This window comes from Pantherophis guttatus, chromosome 1, assembly GCF_059756535.1.
Source record: "Pantherophis guttatus breed Tessera chromosome 1, ASM5975653v1, whole genome shotgun sequence".
NCBI classification, from domain to species: Eukaryota; Metazoa; Chordata; class Lepidosauria; order Squamata; family Colubridae; genus Pantherophis; species Pantherophis guttatus.
This window is the reverse complement of record NC_142063.1, coordinates 88,934-107,604: the sequence shown is the minus strand read 5'-3', so window position 1 is coordinate 107,604 and position 18,671 is coordinate 88,934. Positions and strand designations below refer to the sequence as shown.

Below are 18,671 nucleotides of genomic sequence, written 5' to 3'. Positions count from 1 at the left end.
CAGGATGTCCACGTCTCAGGTGGGGGAACTACGCCGATGCCTCTCCGGTCAGCAACAACTTCCCTGACCCAGCTATGATGTCTCTGCAAGAGAGAGACAGATACAGACACACCTCATGGCCAAAATTACCTGAGGGAATTACATAGCGTCCATTTGAATGCCTTGTAACCTGCAGAGACAGCTCCGAAGGCCTCCGTTGGCCTCTGCAACCCTTTGAACAGAGAAGCAGGGCCCAGAGCCAGTTTGCAGCATGAACGGCTGGTTATTGATTCATTATTTATTCCTTTAGTTCCCAGCTTTGCAAAGCCCCATTGAGCCTTATAAGCCCAGTGACAACAATGAGAGCTGGTCTGGTGTAATGTTAAGGCATCGGGCTAGAAACCAGGGGTGAAATGCTCCTAGTTCGGACTGGATCACCCGATTCGGTTGCGATGGCAGCGGGTGGTTCGGAGAACCGATAGCAAAATCCCTGTCCACCCACCCCCCATGCCCAGCTGAGCCACGTGATCATCAGAGGCTTTTTTTTTTCTTTTAAAAGCATTTTTTATAACCTCTTCGGCTGAAGAGGTTGTAGAAAAAATGCTTTTAAAAGTTAAAAAAAAAAAAGTTGGCCACATTCACCCAGTCACATTACCCTCCACCAAGCCACGCCCACAGAACCGATAGTAACAAATTTTACATTTCACCACTGCTAGAAACTGTGAGTTCTAGTCCTGCCTTAAGACAGAGCCAGATGGGTTAGGCTTAGTGATGTCATATTTATGTCCAATGTTTTTTTAATTTTGTATTATTAATAAAAAAACTTAAAAAAAAAAAAGACAGAGCCAGCTGGGGGACTCTGGGCCAATCATTCTCTTTCAGCCCTAGGGAGGAAACAATGGCAAAAACCTTGCCAGGAAAACTGCAGGGACTTGTCCAGGAAGTCACCAGGAGTCAAAAAGGTGCACATATTCACACTAATGAAACAAAAACCCAATAACAATGTTAAAAATAAGATTTCAGGTTCCTCACCCCAGTTGTCTACCCTGCTCTCTGTCCCAGGAGGAGCATCAGTGTGGGGCCTTCCCTACAATGGGAGGGCTTGCCTCCAGGTCTTCCCTCTGCAGTGCTCAGCACTTGCCAGCAAAGGCTGGGGAAAGGGGAGCTGGTGACTCCTGGGCTGGCAGCTGAGGCAGGGCAGGGGTTGATTACAGATGCCAGTCTGCCAGGTAAGTTGCTCTGAAGAATTTGGTGGTGCCCCTCGGTTGGGGAGGAAGCTTCCCCACCCTCACCCCAGTGCCTTCTGATAAGCCAATTTCAGCTTCCTCCTGGCTTGCTGCTGGCTCACTTTCTGCCCATGCTGGGAGCTGTTCTCCCGCCAGGGGAGCTGAGAAGCCTCTCCATCAGGGGAGTCCTGCAGCGCACGAGCCAAGCCAAGAGTTGGCAAAGGCACCTTCTCTTCATGCCACATAAACAACCTTTGAGGGTTGCTAAGGCGGGAGGGGGGAGGAGAGGCCAAGAGAAATCGGATGCAGCAGGTGGCTCCTCCCAGCCCCCCCACCACTGGGGGTGGGGGTTGTCCACAAGGCAGTGAGAAAGGGCAGCCTGCCTTTGTGTGCCTGTGAAGGAGCGGGTAGCTGCTGCCTGGCTGGGCGTCCCTGCCCATCTGTGAAAGGGAGGCAGTCCAGACAGCAGACAATGCCGGGCTTGATAGGGGCCTCTCGATCCCCCTGGCCTGCTTGCATGTCAATGAGCCGTCCAGGGACAATGCAGGGCAGGTGAGGCAACTTGGAGCCAAAATCCTTGGAGCTGCAACCTGGCCTCCTCCTCTCCTGCCCAGAGGCAGATCCCAAGCAGGGTCACATTTCAAAAGAGAGTGGGAGGGGGGACCAAACTAGGTTTATTTGCGTCAAACCTTGGTTAATGCAACCACTCTGTATTATTTTCCATATCTACACTCCCCCACCCCAAGTGTTTTTCCACAAGTGCAGGATCTGTTCTCCCTCCCAATCAATTGAGTGTTGACCCATCATTTGTGTTTGTTGCTAGAGCAGAGAGAGCTGGACTAGCCTAAAGTATCTTAGCTGCTCTGACACCTGGGTGGGACTAGAACTCACTGTCTCCTGGTTTAGCCTGGTGTCTTAACCACTAGAGCAAACTGGATCTCTTTTTCTATGTTGGCAATTTTTGTCACCTTAAACCTCGGGTTGGAAGAGATCACAGGCTTTCAAGAGGAGGAAGGGGGAACAGGTTCAGGTCCCCCTGCCAGCTAGGAAATGCAGGAAAGGGGCAGTCAGGCCAGGGGTCCCAGGAGAGAGGACAGACTGGGGCTGCTACTCCCCCTGTGGCAGGCTCAGAAAGCCCAGGGCTGATTTCTGATCAGCTCCCGTGAGACCTTACTAAAAGGGGTGGGTGGGTGGGTGGGTGGGTGGGTGGGTGGGGAGAGGGCCCGAGACACAGCCCACTTCCCACCTGCTCTTTTGGGAAGTGGGAAGATTCTACACCTGGTCAGCTTTTTGACCAGGAACTCCCCCCACTCCCAATGCAATGGGCATGGGTCAGAAATTCCGTTCATGGCTTATGCTGCCTTGGGGGCTCGCAGCTAAGGGCCCCTTTGGGCTCTGTTGTCCCTTCTCTGGGCATTGCCAGACCTGGAGCTCATTGCTGCCAGCCAGCATCCCTTCTCTGCACACATGTGTCTCCCTCCCACATTTGCATGGTCTGGAGAAACATCCCCACCACCACATCCTTTTTGCTAGTTTTCCCTTGTTTTCCCAGGCTACATACCAAGTGACTTTCAACTTGCTCGGCAGTGCAGTCCCCTTGGTTGCCCTTAGCCCAGGCCCTGCCTTAGCTCTGGGCTGGGCTGCCGCCCTCCCGTCCAGGCTGCACTCACCTCCTGAGCAGCCACTCCTACATGAAACAACTCCCGTCTGCTCTCATCCCCATCACCTCTCTGGCTCTCAGGTTGGCTGCGAGGTGGGGGGGGGGAGGAGGGAATCTCTTAAAGGGACAGGAGCTGCCCGGAATTGCTTGGACAGGGTGGAGCTAAGTCAGAGACATGAACAGGGTTCAAAAAGGGTGGAAAGTTTGGTCTGCCATCTTTCTTGCTTGTCCATAGAGATGGCCATGGTTGTCCCAAAGATGCTCTTTTTTTTTAATTTGATTTATATGCCGCCCTTCTCCGGAGACTCAGGGCGGCTTACAGTGCGTTAAGCAATAGCCTTCATCCTTTTGTATATTTTATACAAAGTCAGCTTATTGCCCCCACAAACTGGGTCCTCAAAAGGCAACTGGATTTTCTTGATTTTTTTTCCTTTGAAAACGTTTTGCTTCTCATCAACTGAAGAATCTTCTTGGATGAGAAGCAAAACGTTTTCAAAGAAAAAAAAATCAAGAAAATCCAGCTGCCTTTTGGAAAAAGCACCTTTGGAGCATCTTTCTTGCTTATTTATAAAATTGTCCCATTTATGTGGTCTCTGCACCATACACCCCTCACTAGAGCATTCTAAAAAAACAGTGAAAACTTGAGGTCAATGCTTGTTAAGAGCAAGAATCAAAAACTAAAAGGACATCCGCATATGAGGACCCGCACCTGTCTACCTAGTGAGCCCCCTAATGCCCAGAGACTGCAAGGTCATCCAGGTCTTGAGCTGGGCATGCGGTATCAGAAGACCTGTTCCTTGGCAGAGTCTCCTGAGTCCCACCAGGGAGGCACTGCTTGATAAAGGGACCTATGTGGCTTCTGGGGGGGGGGGGCTGAATTAATCAGAGACCGATGGCCCTGCAGGTAAGTCCGCCCCATGCTCCAAAAGATTTGGCTGGCAACGAACAGCACCTTGACTATAGAGAGGGGGTATCAGTGACAAATGGAAGGATGTTGCTGGCCATAACCTCATTGGTTTAACTGACACCCCTTCCACCCCGTTCACTAATTATAATATAAAACGCTATGGGATTTACGGTGCAGAAAGCAGCTTTTCACACAGCATGAAGAGTCTGTACTGGCTCACAACATGTGGACGAGCGTCCGCTTGACTCTGCCACAGAGGAGGAAGGACAGGAGGAGAGGCAAGCAACCACATGCCAGCCTTCCTGGCTAGCAGGGGCAGGTACGGGGGTCTCCACGAGCCCTTTTCCTGGAAGGCTGCGGCCCCTCAGCCACCAACAGCTGCACTTCTTCTCAGAGAACTGGAATCTTGGAGATTTCTTCATGCCAACAGAACAGAACAGACGATGGCATTGGTTGCGCTTATCAAGGATCCCTGGTGAGAGCGGGATGGGGGCAGTGTGACCATCCTCACTCTCCTCAACCTATCAGCGGCCTTCGATAGCTCGACCAAGGCCAGCTATGGGGGCTGAGCTGGGCGGCAGAGTCTCACGCAGGTTCAGCTCCTTCCTCCCATCGGTGTTAATAGGGATAGAGAGGTCCAGCCCTCGGACACCATCTCGTGCTGTGCCACAGGGCTCGGTACTCTCTCCACTCCTCTTTAATATCTACATGAAGCTGCTGGGCGAGATCAACTCTGGGTGGAGATACCGGCAGGACACTGATGATGCCCAACTCTGTATCTCTGTATCTCCACCCCTGGTGATCCAAGTGATGCTGTGGCCACCCTCTCAGTGCTTGGAGGTTGTGGGGGCCTGGATGGGGGACAACAGGCTTCAATTGAACCCTGGCAAGAGCAAATGGCTTTGGGTGCACAAGGCCCTGAGAGTCAGACTGTCATCTTTAATTCAGAATGGGGTGGCACTACCCCCAGACGAATCTGGCCCACAACTCGGCGGTTCTCCTGGACTCACGATTCCTGCTCAAGCCAGCAGGTGGCAGCCGCGGCCAAGAGACCCTTTGTGCAACTTTGGATTGGGTGCCAGTTGCGTCCTCTCCTGGATCAGGGCTCCCTGCACTCGGCCGTTCAAGTCATCTCACGGCTGGACTATTGTAATGCTCTCTACATGGGGCTACCTTTGAAGAGCATTCGGAAGCTACAGCTGATACACTATGGTGGTGTAGGTAGTTCCTGGGGCCCGAAGAATGGCATTACTGCTCCGCGAGCTGCATGGGTTGCCAATCTGCTTCCTGGTGCAATTCAAGGTGTTGGTGATCACCTTTAAAACCCTTCATGGCAGTGGGTCTAGGTTACTCGAGGCACCATCTCACCCCACTGGAATTGGCTCACCCCACCCGTGCCAGCAGAGGAGGCATGCTGTGGGCCCCAGCAGCCTAGTTATTGTGGCTGGTGGAGTCGGGGAAGGGGCTTCGCTGCTGTTGTGTTGATCAATCAACTGATCGCCATCCATGGAGGTGAATTCACATCGGAATCAGAAGGGGCCAAGGAACCCAACCCCTCCTCACCAAAGGAAGCCAGACTCTAGCTGTCCTCTGGCTGACTCACCATAAACCAGCATAAACAGTGCTCTGCTGAGAGCAAAGTGGTCCCCTTCATAACAAAGCCGGCAGGCTAGGTCAGTGATGGCAAACCTTTTCGGCACTGTGCCCAAACTGGAATGTGTGCATGTGCTGGAGCGCCGGAAACCCGAAGACCAGATGGCCGGTGTGCATGCGCACTGGCCAGCTGGTCTTCGGGTTTCCGGCGCTCCAGCATGTGCCAAGACTAGCTAGCACACCAGAAACCAGAACAGCAGTTGGTGACTGTGCGCGTGTCCAGAGAGGGCTTGCGGGCCCCCTCTGGCATGTGTGCCATAGGTTCGCCATCATTGGGCTAGGTGATCCCTACAATTTTGGCCACCCAAGATAAGGAAGGCGAACTTCCCATCCCAGTTTCCCTTCCTCTTCGAGAGATTCTCCTGACTGCCTGGGTTTGGTTGACTGGAAACAGGCTCTCCACAGGCTCCTTTGGAGCAGCCCTAAGTCCACCAATGAACATCCATCTGGGCAGCCAGCGCCTTGTCCTGGCTCATCTGGGCCTGACTCACAAACTCAGCCACACGCTAGACCTGGTTTTTATCCCAGGGCAGCACAAATAACTGTCCTTTGCCAGGGCTGGATCACTCCCTGCTTGGTGCCATTCCCTGTTGGGGGGACAAGCAGCTTCCTTCCAGGGGAATTCAGAGTTGTACAGACACAAGGCCAGATAGGGCAAGAGGGGCTGGCAGAGCGCATGGTGTGTGCTCTGCAATCCACAGCCAACTGAGAGCTACTGTTAGGCAAGGTCAGAGTGTGAGGAAGAAAGCAGCTGGCCGTCCCCATTGGGCAGCCTCTCTGACCACTGCCTAACCCAGAACGTGGAAGGAAGAGAGCTGCCGGCCAGCCCTGGAGGCTTAGCATTCCTCCCTCCCTCCCTCAAGATGTGGCAGTGGTTCCCCTGCCACAAACTTTGACTGCGTTGTCAAAATGTAGTGCTAAACAAAAATGATACTTCAACAAGCAGATTTGTGACATAGCCACACAAGTCTACAAAAGGCTACCCCTTAAGGCGGCATTAGAGTGAAAAGTTGGTGGCTTAACCAATTATATTGGGGCACTGTTACACACACGGCACCATTTTGCGACTTATTCTGCCAGATACCTTAGCAGACAAAGAACAGGTGTCAGTTACTTTTGTTTTGCTTGCCGCCTCCTGTCCACGGAATTGGTTTGCATTTATTATTTTATATAGCTACCCAATTTGCAAATTGTAACTAAAATAGGATTAACATGGTAGCTAACATAAAATTAAACACTCAAAAAAGATAGCAGAATTACAGAGTTGGAAGGGACTTTGGAAGGTCCCAACCCCCTGCTTGAGCAGGGGGTCATACACCATTCTCAGGCATATGTTGCATCTCCTCTTAAAAGCATCCAGTGATGGGGCACCCACAACTTCTGGAGGCCTTCCTCCGGTTAATTGTTTTCACTGTAAGTTTCTCCTTAATTCTAGGTGAAAATAAGCCATGAGCACAATGGCGGAACCAGCAAACCATCTAAACAAGGGCCAAACCCAATCTGTCCAAAAGCCCACATGGATTCCCCCATTGACCTGGTCCTGCACTGGGGGAGAACTCCCAAATGTTTGATGCCTGAGGGCGCAAGTTCAGGAGATGTTCTTGAGCTGCTGACCAGGACTTGAGTCAGAAGACAAAGGAAGAAGGTGAGTTACTGCAAGTCGCCTGGAATCACATCCAGGGGCTGGGAAGCCCCCTCCCCCCCCCAACAACAAAGTGGGAACGTAGCAAGTCTTGGGAGCCCAACTGGCAGCCCCGGATTTCTCCTGCTTGTTCCCATGTCAGAGACCTGCTGTCCTCCCACCCCCACTGCTGCTCTCCCCTCCCCACCCAGGGCTGAGATTTTTAAAAATGCAGTGAAAGAAGATGGCATTTTTAGGCTTCCTATGCACTGGACAGTCCTGGCTGCTGATGTCATCACTTTTCAATCTGGATGGAGCCATCCACCCCACACACAATCAGGAAAAGGATCCTGCCGTAGCCCCAGATATGGGGAACCTGCAGATCTTCTCCATCCCTTGACAGACCCTCCTTCCACAAAGGCTGAGCAAAAAAAAATTAAGGCGTAACATTTGGGCAAGAGCAACTCAAGTTTCATCAAGTTTATTTTTTAACCTGCTTCAGTAAAATAAAAGTTCCATGTACATTATTTATAAAATGGCTTAAATTAAGGCAAAATCCTGTAGTGTCTAAACAAGTGCCTGTCATTCTGCATGAGAGAGAGAGCCAGGCCCACTGACCAACACCCCCCCCCCGCCCCGCTCCCTCCAATTGCTCCAAGGGATCGGGATAAACCTCTCCGAAACAAGGCTGTCGTATCCCTTCCTCGGCTGACAGCCAACAGAACAGGGATCGGCCAGCGACTCAGCAGAAGCCAGTAAACCTTTAATATGAGGCTTGTAAAGCTACATTTTACAGTCCAGAGAACAAAAAAAAAAAAAAAAGAAGAAGAATGCAAACACACTACACTGAAACACAAAGACAACACAGAAGCCCTCTGGCCCAGGATGCCGAGGAGGAGAAGCTGAAGGGGGACCCGACACTCCCCGTGTTAAGACTATTGTCCCTGGAAGGTTGCCGGTTCCCTCCCTCCAACTGCCTGCCCTCTGCTACTTCAATGCCCCCACCCCTCAGGAGGGCCGGGGGAGCTGCAGCCACTTCCTTTCCCAAATCACCTGTCAGGAACCTTCTCCTTGAGTCCCAGCTGAGCCAGAAGAGAAGGGACACACTAACCCTGGACCGCTGCCTCCACCTCCAGGAATTCAACAGACTAAAACCCAGGGCTGCAGCACCGAAGCAGGGCTCCGGCAGTCACTTTGCAGGAAGACTTCTTGCCTCTCGCACGGCCTTGTTCCCTGGAAGTGGCCTCGAGGCAGCCACAGGCCGGCCATAGGCAGAGGCAGCCACTTCCATGAAGAGCTGCGGGCGTGGCCTTGATGGTCTGAAGTGACAGCCCAGAGAGCTGGGAAAGGCACCCCACTTCCTCCTGAGCTTAAGGGGCAAGCAATTTGGGGTGCCATGCCCCAGGGTGTTAGTCTGCAGGCCCCGACAGCCCTTCCTTCCAGCACACGAGCCCCCAGAAGAGACAGACAGAACGAAAAGCCTGCGGAGACAGAGTGGACAATTTCTTTTTGAGACCGGCTCGTTCCTTGAGGATAGAGTGAGTGGGTGGCCCCTGGGAAGGACAACCAGCCCTGCAGCGCCTTCCACGGAGAGATGAGTTTTAAAAAGAGGAAACCGTTGGAGAAGAGCTTCTTCCCAAAGAGCCCTAACTTATGCTAAAGCGATTATCATGGCCACACAAGTGCAAATACTGCCTAGTTGTTTTTTTTTTTTTTAAAAGATATTAATACTAACCAGCAGACTAAAACAGGGAAAGGAAAGGCATCTGCTTGCTGATTTGTCTTTTAAATAGTTGCTGAACTTCTATTCGAACCTTCGTAAAAGCACCATATTCAAAAAGGAAGGGGATTTGGTATGAAACGCAGATGGCTGCCCCTCCAAAGTCCAACCTGGGAGTCTCCTAATGGCCCAAGAATTGACATCGTCCCTCTGAGCGAAACCCACAGGGGACCAAACCAGTCCTCAGCTGCACTGGAGGAGGGAGGGGGCCGGGAGAAAGGGGGGGGGGAAGGGAGTCTAGCCAGACTGACTATACTCGACTGGGGGGCTCATCTGTCCCGGAGCGTCATCCTTCAGGGGGTCATCAGGCAGCTCTCCCCATGGCCTCTGGGCTGGCGGTTGGTCGGGCTGGGGCTCAGCAGCGTCGGTCTCCTCTTCCTTCGCCTCTTGCTCCACCTCCAGGAAAGGGGCGTGTGGCTCCTCCTCCTCCGGGCCCACGGGGGTGCTGGCAGGCTCGCTGGGGGGGGCAGTGGAGGCAGCTGCTTCTCCGTCGGCCTCTGGGTGGGATGCTGGAGGTACCTCTCCTTTCGGGGGAGCAGGGCAGCTGACAGGGGAGACGACCAAGGAAGGATGAGGTAGCTCTTTCTGCGTATAGAAAAGCATAGGTCAGGATCACAGGGTAGAGAGAACTGACCCCCAACAGCATCTGGACATGGTGGGCCAGAGGCTCTCAAGACACCCCCTAAATCCTAGACCCTGGGGAGCGAGGATGGCTGAGAGCCCCAGCCCAACCGGGCCTTTGCTTGAAAGCGCAGCCCCCTCCCCTTTCTCCCCTGCTCCGGTTCAGCTTTGCTGCCAGAAGAAGCCCTGCATTGGGCAGCACCCATGCCCATTTGTCAGGAGCAGCAGCCAAAGGGCCCCGGTCAGTCTTTAGGCTTCTCGTGCCATTCCCTGGCAGTGGAAGGTGAAGAAAATAAGAGGGCTGCTCAGCTCTGAGGGCCAGCCATGGGGCGAGGGTGGAAAGGGGATAGTGGTCTGGGCTGCTTTTCACCACGGCACGTGCCACACCACAAACACACCCAGTGATAACTTTCTGGGTTACTAAATAAACTGGCTTTGGACAGTTCAGTTCTGCTGCTCTCATCTTGCAAGGAAACCGGGGACTTTTCAGCATCCACAAGCGCCTCAAAGAATCTCACCTTCCCGCAGTTTGGGGAACAGGAGGGGCTCTCACCTGCCAGCCAAGCTCTTTAACCTTTGGCCTGAAGGCCCACCTCTCAATTTAAGGAATGGTTCAGCCCAATGAATTCTATGCTCATCCCCAAAAGGGAGAACCTGACCAAGCTTTGCTCTTCTAAAATCTCCCCCCCCCCACACCACCACCATCTATTGCAGCACCAAGTCTTTGTGTGTGTGTGTGTGTGTGTGTGTGTGTGTGTGTGTGTGTGTGTGTGAGTGGGGGGAAGGGCATCCACAACAGTGACACTTGAGAAAGTACAAGGCTGGAGATGGGATGGAGGAGGAGGAGGAGGGAGGGAGGGGGAGAGAGAGAGAGAGAGAGAGACATTATCCTTCACTTCATCACACTTTCCTTTTTGCTTATTGATTTTATTGTTCAATTGTTGTGAGCCACCCTGAGTCGTGCAACATAAAATAATAGCTGGGTAAAAATCCCAAATTGGGTCTGGCTGATGACGGAACCAACCATAAAACTCCACTGCCAAGCCATGGATCGGTGCCTTCCCAGGGAAACTTCTAAGGTCAGGGGGTGACTGTGATGCACCAAGCCCCCTCCCTCTTGAACAGGATTCATGGGATACACAGAATCAATATTTTGGCTTTCCTGAGCGCCCCCCCCCTCCCATCCGCCCGCTTGCTTCTATATTGGACCAGGTCAACTGACCATACGTAAGCCCTCCCCCTCCCAAATCACAGTCTGCCACTGTTTGCCATGTTCCCTAGGAAGCGGCTTGGGCTTCTGACATAGGGAGGGTGGGAGGCCTTGCCCTGCAGGGTCGGAGGATGAGGGGGCTTGGAGATTCCCCTTGTCCCCTCCCTCCCTCCCTCCCACCCTCCATCCAGAGAAGCCCCCCACCGTCCTAGGAAGCTGGCTCCACCACCCAATGATTCTTAGGAAATATTTTCTGAGATCCAAATGACATCTTCCTCGTTTCTCGCCCTAGCCTTTAGGGCCGGGTTTCTCAGAGGGGGGTCTCCCAAGACCCTCTCAAAGGTCCACAAAATCAAAATTATTTGACAGCCTATGTTGAAAAATAAGATGCATTAAAATCTCATCAATCACGAGAAGCAGTAGTTGCAGCGAACGCCTCCATTTTCAGCACTTTTGGGGTCCTCCATTATTTCTAAAAGCGGGAAGGGACCACGAAAGAAAGAGAAGCCAAGGGTAGCTCTGAGTGGGTCCAAGTCCAACATTAAATACATCCCACCCGCTTTGCTTCTTCCCCCACCCTCCGGCCATTTAAAAATATTTGGAATGGCTTGGAAACAGAGCTGCTTTGCTGGGCAGACCCCCCCCCTTTGCAGGACCCCCCCATCCCCCAGAAAATGGCTTTTTCACCCCAACCTTTTGCATCGAGAGGTGCGCTGCACCTGCCCCCAAACCAAAGGCCTGGCTTTGACGGAAGAGGAGTTGAACATGAAGGGAGAACAAAGAGGCAAAACCTCTACTCAACTTTAATTCTAGTTAGGGGCTCGCTAGATTCATATCAAACTGGTATTCACCGCAAAGCCGCTGCCCGTCCAGAACGTGGCCAGCTCCCGGCGCCACAGGGCCACGAGGAGGCTGGTGAGGAGAGTGCAGGGCACCAGGTAGAGGAGCGCTGGCTGGCCCTTCCGCATCCAGGCCAGGGCTGCAAAGGTCGCCAGGAGGCCGATGCCATAACCTGCAGGGAGGAGGAAGCGGCAGGGATCTCTCTCTCTCTCTCTCTTTCTCCCACCCAGACCAGACCCTGGCTAGAAAGACAGGAATGGGATGAAGAACCCAGACCCCGGCCAAAAGGAAAACAGAGGGAAGCCACCCCCTTCTCTGCCAGCCTCTTGGAAGCCCCAGGAGGGCAGAGGCGGAGCTCCAGCCCTGGCAGATGCTGCCCCAAGGCTCCCTTCTGTGCAGGGCCGGCCGGGGGACGAGACTGGGAAGGCTTTCTGGGCGTCGGGTGACTTCATCCCAGGGAAGGCTCCATCGGTGGGGAAGATGCCAGCCAAAGGCCGCTGGGTTGGGCCTAGAGGGGCAGCCCCTTAGCCCTCAGACAAAGGGGGAGGCAACAGTGGCAGCATACATACCTATGGTGCAAGCTACGAAGTATACCCTGGACGACTGGACTTGAATATCAAACCTGTGGCAATAGGCCACAAGCAGACCTGCACGGGGAGGGGAGAGGAGAGGAGGAATTCTTTCCTTTCCTAAGGAGCCCCAAGTGGAGTCAAGGCTGTCCGCACAGAGGCAGGTAGGGACATAGGGGTGCACTTCCCCAACCCCCCAGACCCTGGTTCTAGGCCCAGGGCCAGCAAGGGCACCAAGCCCAAGAAGGGGGCAGCCGGGAGGGCTAGGTGCCTGCCTGCCGCATAGTGGCAGCCTCCTCCAGAGCCCCCTGGCCAAGCAGGGAGGGAGGGAGGGAGTGAGTGGGGCAGGTGTTCGTGCTGCCCTGAGCATCAGGCTGAACCTGGTTGTTGGTGGGGGGGGGGATTGGGAGCTCCTACCTGGTACCAAGATGTCCCCAAATCCCAGGAGAGAGAAGGGTCTGTCACAGAGGGCCAGTGGGGAGAAGTTGAGCCGGGGGACCTTGAGCACCATGGGGAGCTTTGGAAACGAAAAAGGCATCAATTCTACTGGGAAAGCAGCTCCACCTCCACCTGTGCCACAGGACCTCCCCCACCCGGGCTCAAGTGGGCCAAAGGGTCAGCTGTAACAACCAAATCTTGCAAGCCTGACCATGCAGGGTCTCCTCTGTCCTCCCCCTCCCCCTGGTGGGCCTCTATCAAACATCATCTTGTTCCCCAACCTGTGCCGAAAAGGGCTCCGGCCCCTTGTACTCAGTTACTCAGCCTGTTGGCTCATCGGCCTCTCTCTGTGCCCCAAGTGCCCAGCAGCAGCTCCCCTGCCCCAAGGGGAAGATGGAAGAACCACGACTGACCCAAAGGTGGGTCTCTCCCCAGAAGAGCTGCTTGCAGCTGGCCCCTCTTTGCACATGGCTCCAGAGCAGGCTGGGCAGGACACACAATGCCAGGGGGTCTGTATTCGGAGCACGGCAGGGGGCTCCCGAAGAATTGGCAAACCCAGCAAAATCTCGGCCCTCCCAAGGTCAGTTGTGCTGCCCGCATCCAACTCTTCTCTCTTTCCTCGTACCGTGACTTGGGCATTCTTAGGGAACTCCAGACAGCCTCCCCTTCCTGGGCCCTTTCCCCCTTCCTGTTTTTGAGCAACAGGAAGGGGAAAATTCCTCCCCATTTGCCCTGGGGCAGCCTCTACTCACCTTTTCACGAGTGGATGAGTCAGTCGGTCCAGCAGCCACTTCCACCATGATGCTCTCCCCTGTCTGAAGGGATCAGGGAGGAGGACAAGGTCAGCAGTCCCCAAAGCCTCCCAATGACCTGGAGAGTGTCCCAACCTCACTGAAAACAGCCTTGTGTCCTTCTCCTCCTCCTCCCTTGGGGACTGAGCTCCCCAACTTCTAAACAAGAGAGCAGAAGAGCTGAGTGGTGGACAAAGAGCAGGGGCTCCCTGCCCTGGCCAGCAGGCACCCTGGCAGCCTCGCTGGGCAGTCCTCTCAACCAGCTGCCCTTCAGATGTCTCAGATCCCCAATCCTGGTTAGTTCTGGCTTGCATGGATGGATCTGGCAAGGGGCGGTGGGACAATCAAGTCCAAGCAGCCAGAGGGCATCTGCCAGCGCTTTCTCTGGGTCCTTCCTTCTGCTGGCTACCTCTCAGTCCTCTGGCTTTCTCCTCCCCAGATCAGGAAGCCTTCCAAGGCAAGACTGCCCAGCCGGCCAGGGGTGTGAACCTGGGGTGTGTGTGTGTGTTAATCCAATGCCCTTCTCCTTCCCTGACTGCCCAAGGCACAGCGGCTCCTCAAAGGAGGGTGGGGCAGCAGTGCACCCACCTTGGTTAGGTATGGAGTAATGAAGACGAAAAAGACGTCATACACAAAGAGGACCAGAAGGAGCAAAGTGCAGCCCTGGGGAAGAAAAGGCCCCAAGTCAAAAAAGGCCACAGCTTCCACTGCAGATCGCTCAGGCCCCGCCTCTTCTGAAGGGTGGGGGCAGGGCTTGGGAGATCCTGCTCCAGGCCCCCTGGGAAGCTCTGCAGGGAGGGGCCGGCTGTTCTGACCTAGGCTTCCCCAAAAAGCAGGAAGCAGAATCCTGGTCCCGACAAAACCCCTTTTATTAAACAAACAGTGAATTGCTCTCATTCACCTTCAGCAAAGGGAGAATTTAGGGTCACAGACCTTATCTGGCTTGGAGAGCTGCCAGGCCGATATCTTCAAAACTTGGCAAGGAGTCTTGGAGAGTCACGAACCAATTAAGTGAACTAATTGTCTCTTGCAAACTCCACTCCCCTTTCGCTCCTCTTTTATTCCCTCACTGTCCCAATCCGCTGCCAGCTCTGCTGGAGGGCCACAACACTGGCTTGGTAAATTTTGCCCGACTAGACAGGCTTTCCGTCCTTCTGTTTAAAGCAGCAGCCGGAGCATCTCGTTTGCAAGCACCACTCTCTTGCTCCAGAGCAGCCGAGAGGCATTCCACAAGCCCCTCTCTGCCTGCTGGTCTGCCCGGCTCAGTTCACCTCCCGTGGCCAACTGGTAACCATTTCGGGGCTGCCCCTTCCTGAGGACGGGAGTGCCTGGAAACCCTCAGCAGTCCTTGGTATGCCTGCTGCCCTGCCCTGCCCTAGTCAGGAAGACCAGAGCCTTCAGGCTCCGTCCTGGGGTCTGGTGCCCCCATGTTGCTGCTGGGAGGGAAGGAAAAAAGAGCAGGCGGTTCTCAGCAGCCTCTGGGGAGGGCAGAAGGCGGGTGGGAGGCCCATCATGGCTGTCTCACCTTGAACGTTGGCAATCGGATGGTTTTCAGCATGTAGAGGCAGAAGGCGATCCCCAGAGCGTCTTGGAGGATCCAGGCCCACCTGGGGGGGGAAGACCCGCCACACGTGGCTGACCCTTTCTGCCCTGTGGAGGCCTTGCGCCATAACCCTACCCCCCACAGGCTCTCCCTCTTGGCTCATGCAGGGGCAGAACAGGCCTCTCTGGGTCTGACCCAGAGTCTTTGTGTGGGTTGCAAATCCCTGGTGGCACCAGAGTCACTCTGATTTTGCCTCCTGCACAGCCTCTGCTGCGCTAACCGCAGAAGTCGTGCGGCAGGGATGGGGGGATGCTGGTTCTCACCCAAAGCATGCTGGGAAGGTGCTGGAGGCCCTTGAGTCCGGGGGTGGGGGGCTGCCTGGGGCCTCTCCTCCCCCCCCACTTTCTCGGGAGAGGAGACACCCTGTGAGGCTTTCTTAGAAGGCCAGAGTGTTGCCAGCAACATTTCAGGAAACCAGGAAGCAGACAGGAGTGGGGGGGGGGGGGGGGACGGACACCAGACTTACTGGTCTTCATTTCGGAAGAGACCCCAGACCAGGCTGACAGCAATGCAGAAGGCGGCAAGGAGAAGCATCCGGACTTGGGGCCGTTTGTGGAAATAAGGCCAGTTGTTACTGGGAACGCTGAAAGCAAGGCAGAGGCAGGGCATGGGCATCGCCTGGCAGCAGTAGTGGGCACAGAGGAAAGGGAGGAAGCAAGCTGTGCGGCAGGAGTGTGTTAGTGCATGAAACACTCTCCAAGCACTTCCCTTCCGAAGGGGGGTTTGGGTTTCCTGCATCCCCCTCCCCCAATCTTGCACCCCTCTATCCTCCGGTCTGGGATAGCTGAAGGTGGGCTAGTAAAACGGACCCCAAGGGAGACTCCAAACCACTGGGAAAGAGGTGGCTGCTCTGTTTCCAGCAGTCCTTGTCTGAACGTGGCCCATAACAAAACTACGTGTGCCAATCTGGCAGCTGAAAGGCCAGAGGCTGGAGAGGGTCCCTGCCATCCTGTGGGAGCTGCTCGGGCCAAAAAGCCCCTTCCCCACCGAATCCATCAGCGATCCACCTACCGGCACTTCCCGAGGGGGAACCTTCGGACAAACGGGGAAAGGCAACTGTAGAGGCCGATGGAAGCGGCGAGGCAAAAAATCCCAATGATGGCATACACTGAAGGGGAAAGGAAGAGGGAGGAAAAGCCTTCGGAGGCGGCCCTGGCAGCCAAACCAAGACAGGGATTAGGTTGGCTATAAATTTGGTTTGGCTATAAATCCGTGGCATTTATAGCTGTCCTGCTCCACACACACCAACACCCAGCCCTACACCTCTCACTCCCCCCCCCCGCCTTGGTGAAGCCAAAGCAACGTCCTTGCAAGCAGAAGAGCCTCGTGGTGGGCCTTGGTTCTGCCGTCGGCTGAAAGGGACCAGAGCTGCTCTACTGGGCTGAAGCCAACGGCCCCGTGTCTGGAGAAAGCCTTGTCAGCTGAGGAAACAGGGCTCACCTTCCAGGTGGGAAGGAAGGCTGAAGGCCCCATCTATCGTTCATGACAGGCTGGGGATGAAGGAAAACTGACATTTTGGCCAGAGTGATATTGGCTTATTTTAGGCTCAACCAGAGGAGCAGGAAGGGCGCTTGCCAGTTCCCAGAAGGACCTGCAGCTTCCCAGGGATTCCCCTTGTCAGGCATTGGGGGATGGGGAGGGGGAACGGATGGACACCCCCCCCTCCACCCACACCCACCCACAGACACTGCAGATCCTTAGGCTCCCAGGAAGCCAGTCTTTCCTTTGGAACACCTGGTTCTTTGAGGGGCTCCGGTCTGGATGCAGGAAATTGGTCTTGGTCCTTGCAGCCTCTTCTGGCAGGGCAGGGAAGTACCCGGACGGCCGTTGCTGACCACGGTGCCCATGGAACTCCACCCAAGGAAGCCCTCACAGGGTCTGAACCAGGGTCCTAGCAGCAGACAAAGCCCTGGCTGCCCAGGCCAAGCTGCCTCCCTCCCTTTTTTTTAGCCACCGGGAACCTGAAGGGGTGGTCCTGGCCAAAGTATTCCAGCCTTTCCCCCACAGAAACGGAGCCAAGGTGAACCCAGAGACACCAGGGCCAAAGAGCGTAGAGACCATGTCCCTCCTCCCAGTCAGTACCTAGTTGGTCATAGAAGTAATACAAGAGGACCAGCATAGAGCAACACATGACCACAAAGACGCCGATCATGACCGGAGTGACGTCCACCGTCTCGTCTTCTTGCTTCTCAGCCCCGTCGTCCCGCTTGTGTTTCATGTAGCGTCTGAAAAAGAGGGGTCCTCAGTGGAGGCTGCCCCCCTCCGTCTTCCTGTGCCCATGAAGGCTGAGGGCTCTGGCCGTCCTCCTCCTCCTCCTTCCCACCCCCCCCACCCCCGCTACAGAGATGAGGCCAATTCAGCTGCCACCCTGTCTTAGGGGGCTTCGGGACAGTCCTGGCCCTTTCCTTGGGGGCTGCAGCAGGATGGCTTTGCTGCTGCGTTCGGTCAACTGCGGGCAGTGGCTGGGCGGGCAGCAGCCCCCTCCTTTTGATCTAGACAGCTGGGCTGGATGGGAGGGACGGGGTTCCACAGGACTGCCTCTCTTCCACTGCCCAGTCTTCCAAGCAGATGGGGTTTCACAAGCGGACATTTTTTTGGCAGTTGTATAAAAGCAAATAAATAAATGAAATTATTAAGACATTTACAGCTTCCTTTCCAGAAGATGAGCTGGTGAACTGTGGCTCAGAAATCCTGCTGGCTTAACAACCCCTCCCCGTTCAGAAGCAAGATACCCCCGGCTGAGGGACAGGAAGCGGGGATGCTTCCTTCTGTTCTGCTTATGGGCCTCCTGAGGCCATTAGAAGAGTGAGGAAGAGAGAGCAGTGGGGAGACCGTGGGGCAGAGCAGCTGTTTCCTGCTAATATCCCAACAGAGGCGGATAGAAAGGGCAGGAGACCAAGACACCCTGCCACCCCCACTCCAATTCATCCCATCCTTCAGGGCTTTGTCTCTGCACTTACTTTTTCACATCTCTGCTCCCGGCCCAGTATCCACCCACGGCCACTGTGCCCACCGCCATGACAAAGATGATCACCATGTTGTAATCTAGAACGGGCTCGCCAGGTGCGTACATGGCCACCTTGGCCGAGCGACCAAAGCTCTACAGGGGAGAGAGGGAGGGAAGGAGAAAGAAAGAAAGAGTAAATGAGTGCTCCTGACCACCCCAGGCAAATGATAACCTCCAGCGATGGAATATCAGAGGTGGTACTCAGCCAGTTCGGACCGGTTTGGATGAACCGGTAGGGGAAATTAAAACTGGTTTGCTGAACCGGCAAATACCACCCCTGGCTGGCCCAGCTCCTGCCCGCCAGGTTGCTGCTTGCCCCCGCAATATATATGTTGCCTTCGCCACGCAGCCCAGCTAAATGCCTCACCTCTGCACCTCACCCGCTTTGCTCACTAAAGGTAAGCATGCCACCCGCTTGCCCTTCGCCTCGGGTTGGGGCCCAAGGCGGCGTCATTCCCTGAGGACCCGGTTGGAGTTTCCACCAGCTCACAGTTTGCCCTGGCCAGGGAATGTGCCATTCCCCGGCCCCGGCCTTCCCCAGGGCCTCTGCCCGCATGCCGCCTGCTCACCCTAACCCTAACCCATTGCCTGCCGGTCAGTGTGCGCAGTCACACTCCATTGCCAGACCTGGCAAGGAGAACGGCCTGCTGCGCTGGAGGGACGGCATCGCAGGAGAGCTGCTCAGAAGGTAGCTGAACTGCGGTGTCCCTTTAAGGTACTTTGATGTGGGGGGGGGAACCAGCTTGTTCGGTGCCGGCGACGATAT

The 18,671-nt window shown here is 54.9% G+C and overlaps 1 protein-coding gene across 4 annotated transcripts in view; it reads right to left on the bottom strand.

The window, feature by feature from the left end:
• Window positions 1-7,511: 7,511 nt before the first annotated feature.
• SPPL2B (signal peptide peptidase like 2B) overlaps window positions 7,512-18,671 on the bottom strand; it is a 30,412-nt gene continuing 19,252 nt past the window's right edge. The window contains exons 5-15 of one of the 4 annotated variants that reach the window (XM_060681640.2): window positions 17,859-17,998; window positions 16,981-17,123; window positions 15,910-16,006; window positions 15,365-15,481; window positions 14,821-14,902; window positions 13,884-13,958; window positions 13,257-13,319; window positions 12,484-12,583; window positions 12,067-12,144; window positions 11,460-11,669; window positions 7,512-9,411 (exon numbers count right to left, since the gene is read on the bottom strand). In XM_060681640.2, coding sequence (XP_060537623.2) covers window positions 11,488-11,669; window positions 12,067-12,144; window positions 12,484-12,583; window positions 13,257-13,319; window positions 13,884-13,958; window positions 14,821-14,902; window positions 15,365-15,481; window positions 15,910-16,006; window positions 16,981-17,123; window positions 17,859-17,998 — 1,077 coding nt within the window. In that variant the 3' untranslated portion in view covers window positions 7,512-9,411; window positions 11,460-11,487. The remainder of the gene's footprint in view (window positions 9,412-11,459; window positions 11,670-12,066; window positions 12,145-12,483; window positions 12,584-13,256; window positions 13,320-13,883; window positions 13,959-14,820; window positions 14,903-15,364; window positions 15,482-15,909; window positions 16,007-16,980; window positions 17,124-17,858; window positions 17,999-18,671) is intronic. The other 3 variants (XM_034425833.3, XM_087893174.1, XM_087893168.1) reach the window with 3 other exon arrangements.